Here is a 5,043-nt window from a genome sequence, read left to right as displayed (position 1 = left end):
AAAAGCTGTGCTGAAATTTAACTCTGTCCCCATCGCATTCTGTAAACCTTGCCAAAATCTCGATACAAATTTCGGATCCCTGTCTGACACAATTGAGACTCGAACACCATGGAGTCTTACAATTTCAATCATATAAATTACAACAAGTTTATCCGCATTATACTGAATTTTCACAAGTAGGAAATGAGCGAATTTAGTTAACTGGTCTACAATGGCCCATATAGAATCCATACCCTGAGGAGTCCGTGGTAAACCTACAACAAAGTCCATACTCAAATGTTCCCATTTCCACTCCGGGATTGAAAGGGGTTGAAGCAACTCTACCGGTCTCGGGTGTTCTACCTTTACTTGCTGGCATTGAAAACATCTTAAAACAAACTCTGCAATTTCTTTCTTCATATTCGGCCACCAAAAGTTTTGCTTTAAATCTCGATACATTTTGGTGCTCCCGAGATGTATTGAAAATCTCGAGGCATGTGCTTCTTCCATCAAGTTCTTCTTCATTCCTGGTACACTGGGAACACATAATCTGCCTTGAAATCTGAGCACTATATTTGCAAGATTGAATCCGGGCCTTGGTTTTGTTCTTATCTCACCGCAGATCTTCTTGAAAAATTCATCTTCCATCTGCTATTGCTTGATTTCTTCAATTAATGTTGGTTAGGCTACTATTGCTGCTATCACAATATCCTGTTCATGTGCCACAATGTTTACATTCATCCTTTTCAATTCAAGTAGTAATTCCTTCCGTCTCGTGAGTAGATTCGCTAAATTCCCCAAACCTTTTCGACTATGAGCGTCTGCAACCGTATTGGCTTTGCTGGGATGGTAATGGATCTGTAAATCGTAATCCTTAATAAGTTCCAACCATCGTCACTGTCATATATTCAACTCTTTCTGGGTAAAAAGATACTTGAGGCTCTTATGATTAGTGTAGACTTCACAAGTAGTGCCATACAAATAATGTTGCCATATCTTCAAGGCAAAAACCACCGCTGCTATTTCAAGGTCATGCGTGGGGTAGTGCTTTTCATGGGGTTTAAGTTGTCAAGATGCATAAGCGATCACCCTCCCATGTTGCATAAGTACACAGCCTAGTCCTTTATAAGAAGCATCACTGTAGATCACGAATCCCTCAGTGCTAGATGGTAAAGCAAGAACCAGTGCTGTAGTTAATTTCGTTTTTAATTCCTAAAAGGCAGATTCCCGCTGTTCTGACCATTCAAACAAAACACCCTTCTGAGTCAATTAGGTAAGTGGCACGACAATTTTGGAGAAATCTTTAACAAACCTTCAGTAGTACCCCGCTAATCCCAAGAAACTACGCACCTCGGTCACATTCGTAGGGGTTGGCCAATTCACAATTGCTTCAATCTTGTGTGGGTCAACAGAAACACCTTCCTTTGTTATGACATGCCCCAAGAATCCCACCACATGTAGCCAAAACTCACATTTCTTCAACTTAGCATATAGTTTCTTGTCTCGGAGTGTCTGAAGAATTAAACGGAGATGATTTTCATGAGCTTCTGCATTTTTCAAATAAATGAGGGTGTCGTCGATAAACACTACTACAAACTCATCCAGGTAAGGTTCGAAGACACGATTCATTAAATCCATGAATGCTGCCGGTGCATTGGTAACTCCAAAGGGCATGACCAAGAATTCATAATGACCGTATCGGGTTCGAAAAACAGTCTTCTCAACATCCTCAGCTTTGACCTTCAGTTGGTGGTAACCAGATCGTAAATCAATTTTTGAAAAGACTTATGCCCCTTGTAACTGATCAAATAAATCATCGATTCTAGGCAGTGGGTACTTATTCTTAATTGTCACTTTATTAAGCTCCCTGTAATCCACACACAACCAAAGGGTCCCATCTTTCTTCTTTACAAAGAGGGCTGGTGCACCCCATGGAGAAACACTCGGGTGAATGAACCCTTTATCAAGTAAATCTTATAACTGAACCTTCAACTCTTTCATCTCAACCGGTGACATCACTTCAATTGTAAATTCGATTTCACAATCCACTAATTCTCCCGGTAACTTTTCCAGGAAAACATCTGGAAATTCACGAACAATCGGAATCATGTCAATATGCCCATTCGTTGATTGCCCATTGAAGACACTACATAAATACCCCTGACACCCTTTCTATAATGACTTGCATGCTTTCATTGTGGAAATTAAGTAAGGTGGAGAAATCACTCCATGCCCCATGAAGGTAAATTCTGACTGTCCTAGAGGGTGAAAAATGATTTGCTTAGTCACATAATCAATAGTCGCACGATATTCGCTCAACCAGTCCATTCCCAAAATAATATCGAAGTGAGTCATGTCAAGAGGTAACAAGTTGGCATATACCCGGACATCCCCAATTAAGAGTTCACAAGCAAAATAAATAGATGTACAGACCACAGAATCTCCCAAAGGTGAAGACACATAACACATAAGGTAATAGTTCCACAGGTCTATTTAAATTTTGGACAAATATTTTTGACACAAAGGAGTGGGTAGAGCCTGAATCAAACAACACATGAGTAGAATGACAGTGACTAGTAAATGTACCTGACACCAGTGCTGTAGCATTTTGCACATCTCCCGGAACCAACGCAAACACTCTTCCTTGCCTAGCGGTGTCTTTATTATTAGTAGATTTTCCAGCTGACTTCGTGCTTGGAGCTAGTGTTGAACCTGCTGAACTTGTAGTAGTTCTATTCCCATTTTGTCGATCTCTTTGAGGACAATCTTTTACCATATGACCCATCTTGCCACACTTAAAACATGCCCCGGTCACCCGGTAACAAGTCCCGCGATGTCTCTTTCCACAATCCGAACAAGTAGGTGCCGAGTCTCGAATAGGGGTGGAAGCACTAGAGGTTCCCGAATTTAGTTTCTTATTTAGTGGAGTCGTTGGCCTCTTCTGTACTTGAGTATTTTGTCTCTTTCCCTTCCACTTGGAAATTCGATTCCGAGTAGCAATATTCCCCTTTACCATGACTGCCCTCTCTAATACATCGACATATGTAGGTAACTTCAACACATTGATTCGATCAAGAATGGCATTCCGCAATCCCCTTTCAAATTTCCTCGCTTTCTTATAGTCCGTGTCCCCCATTTGGGGTGCAAATCGGGCTAGCCCCGCGAATTGGGCTTCATACTCCGTAACAGTCTTACTCCCTTGTCTCAAAGTCTCAAACTCGGTCACCTTCTTATCTCGCATACACTGCGGAAAATACTTTTCATAAAAGAGTTTTAGAAATCGGGCCCAAGTCAATCCTTGATGTTCAATTCTTGTGAGCATCCACCAGCTACTTGCTTTATCTTTGAGAGTGAAATCGGCCAATTGCACCTTCTGAGCTTTAGTGCATGGGAACACCTCAAATAACTTCTCCACACCCAATACCCATGCTTTTGTTTTCATTGGATCAATTCCCCTTTTAAGTATCAGTGGCTTCATTTTCTTGAATTCTTTTGTAAGAGTGATGGTTCGGTCTTCAGCATGATAATCTTGCACCACAGGCGGAGGTACCGGTGGTGGTTGTTGTTGTTGCTGTTGTTGTTATTGTTGTTGCTGCCGTAGAATCTCTGCCATTTCCATAATCATTCTTTCCATTCTGTCTAACTGTACGGAGGTAGAATCCTCTGGGTCATCTATCCTTGTCCTCACCATGATCTACATAACAATCAATTACAACACACAAAAGATATACAAGGAGACAAAAATAATATCCATTTTGAAATACTTGTCAGCACAAATTATATATACAAATCACGTTGCTATCATTCACTTAGAGTGCATCAAAAGTGCCATGCATGGAACTTAAGTCTATTCTAGACATCCTAAAGCTCAATGGATTCGTGTGTGAGATAGCAACTCGTGCTTTGATACCACTTATCATGCCTCAAACTCGCCCCTAAAAGTTCGGGCATGATCGACCCAGTAATCACATAACATTAATACCTTATATGGTACGGGGCCTGAACAGAAGCAATTATCAATCTAAAGTGACATCCATTGAGCCAGTGTTTAAATGCCAGGAGCACAAAACATTTCACCACATAACCCAACACACGACGAGGCATATACGTAAGTGACAACTACATTCATACTTACATAACAATCCCAACCCCATAACTGGGGTATAACTAAATATTGGAGGGTGAAAGTTATACATGCTTATCAACATTTGCCAAAGGTGTTTGTGACCAACGCTATGAGCTATGAAAAGAATTCTACAAAAATAAATAACTTCATTGAACTGATTGGACACAGCGAGTCGACAAAAATAGCTGCTAGGGTTGGTCTAAGACTAACCTTCGAGCGGATTACCTACACAGACATACATAACACAGAGTGAACAGGGCTCAATGAATAATAGTATGTAATTAATTCAAAGTCACACCATATATACTATACAAAAATGGCCTCAGGCCCAATAGTTATACAAAACGACCTCAGGTCCACATATTAACTGTTGTTTGAACATTAGAGGGGAGGTAGAACATCGACATGTACACTACCTCCCTCGACTATAGGCCATGAGCCATAAGTAGTTCAAATCATATTAGGGTCGATGAGACATCGGCATGTCCTCACCTTTCTCAGCCTTAGGGCTGCCAATAAGATATAACTTATATCTGAACGGCCTTGGGCCTAGCAATGACAAAACAGAATGACCTCGGGTCCATAAGAATACCATTGTTCAATATCACACATAAATTTCCCAATTGTTCACTATATAGAGACATAGCTTGTCACGCCCCAAACCCGCCCCTAAAAGTTCGGGCATGATCACTTCAGAAACCAACATCAAATTCGTTATGTATAACATATGGGGCCTGAACGGAAACAGTTAACAACATAAACAGTATCCATTGAGCTATCACTAATATGCCAGGATCACAAACATTGCATCAGATAAACAACCAAGCTATGAACATATATAGGAGAGACAACCATGTACACGCATATATACAGACTCGGCCCTATGATTGGGTGTGTAACAAAAACATTGGTAAGGGAAGGTTATACACACTTCTTGA

The 5,043-nt window shown here is 40.7% G+C and overlaps 1 protein-coding gene across 1 annotated transcript; it reads right to left on the bottom strand.

The window, feature by feature from the left end:
• Window positions 1-1,293: 1,293 nt before the first annotated feature.
• Window positions 1,294-3,457, bottom strand: LOC145799690 (uncharacterized). Its single transcript, XM_082889308.1, has 3 exons — window positions 2,566-3,457; window positions 1,966-2,060; window positions 1,294-1,719 (listed from the first exon to the last, which is right to left on the bottom strand). The coding sequence occupies exons 1-3, from the start codon at window positions 3,455-3,457 to the stop codon at window positions 1,294-1,296; spliced, it is 1,413 nt and encodes a 470-aa protein (XP_082745434.1).
• Between the last annotated feature and the right edge of the window lie 1,586 nt (window positions 3,458-5,043).

This window comes from Camellia sinensis, chromosome 9 (assembly GCF_055761805.1).
Source record: "Camellia sinensis isolate YWXY chromosome 9, ASM5576180v1, whole genome shotgun sequence".
In the NCBI taxonomy this organism is placed as follows: domain Eukaryota; kingdom Viridiplantae; phylum Streptophyta; class Magnoliopsida; order Ericales; family Theaceae; genus Camellia; species Camellia sinensis.
The sequence above is the reverse complement of the archived record's forward strand: the minus strand, read 5'-3'. Positions and strand labels throughout refer to the sequence as shown.

What these genes read in the sequence shown, in the direction of transcription:
- LOC145799690 (XM_082889308.1), bottom strand. Translation starts at nt 3,457, where the DNA reads ATGAAGCCACTGATACTTAAAAGGGGAATTGATCCAATGAAAACAAAA. An exon ending in TGCTACAGCACTGGTGTCAG is followed by an intron (nt 2,061 to 2,565) that starts GTACATTTACTA and finishes GTGAATTTCCAG; the next exon opens with ATGTTTTCCTGGAAAAGTTA. An exon ending in TTGAGATGAAAGAGTTGAAG is followed by an intron (nt 1,720 to 1,965) that starts GTTCAGTTATAA and finishes CACCAACTGAAG; the next exon opens with GTCAAAGCTGAGGATGTTGA.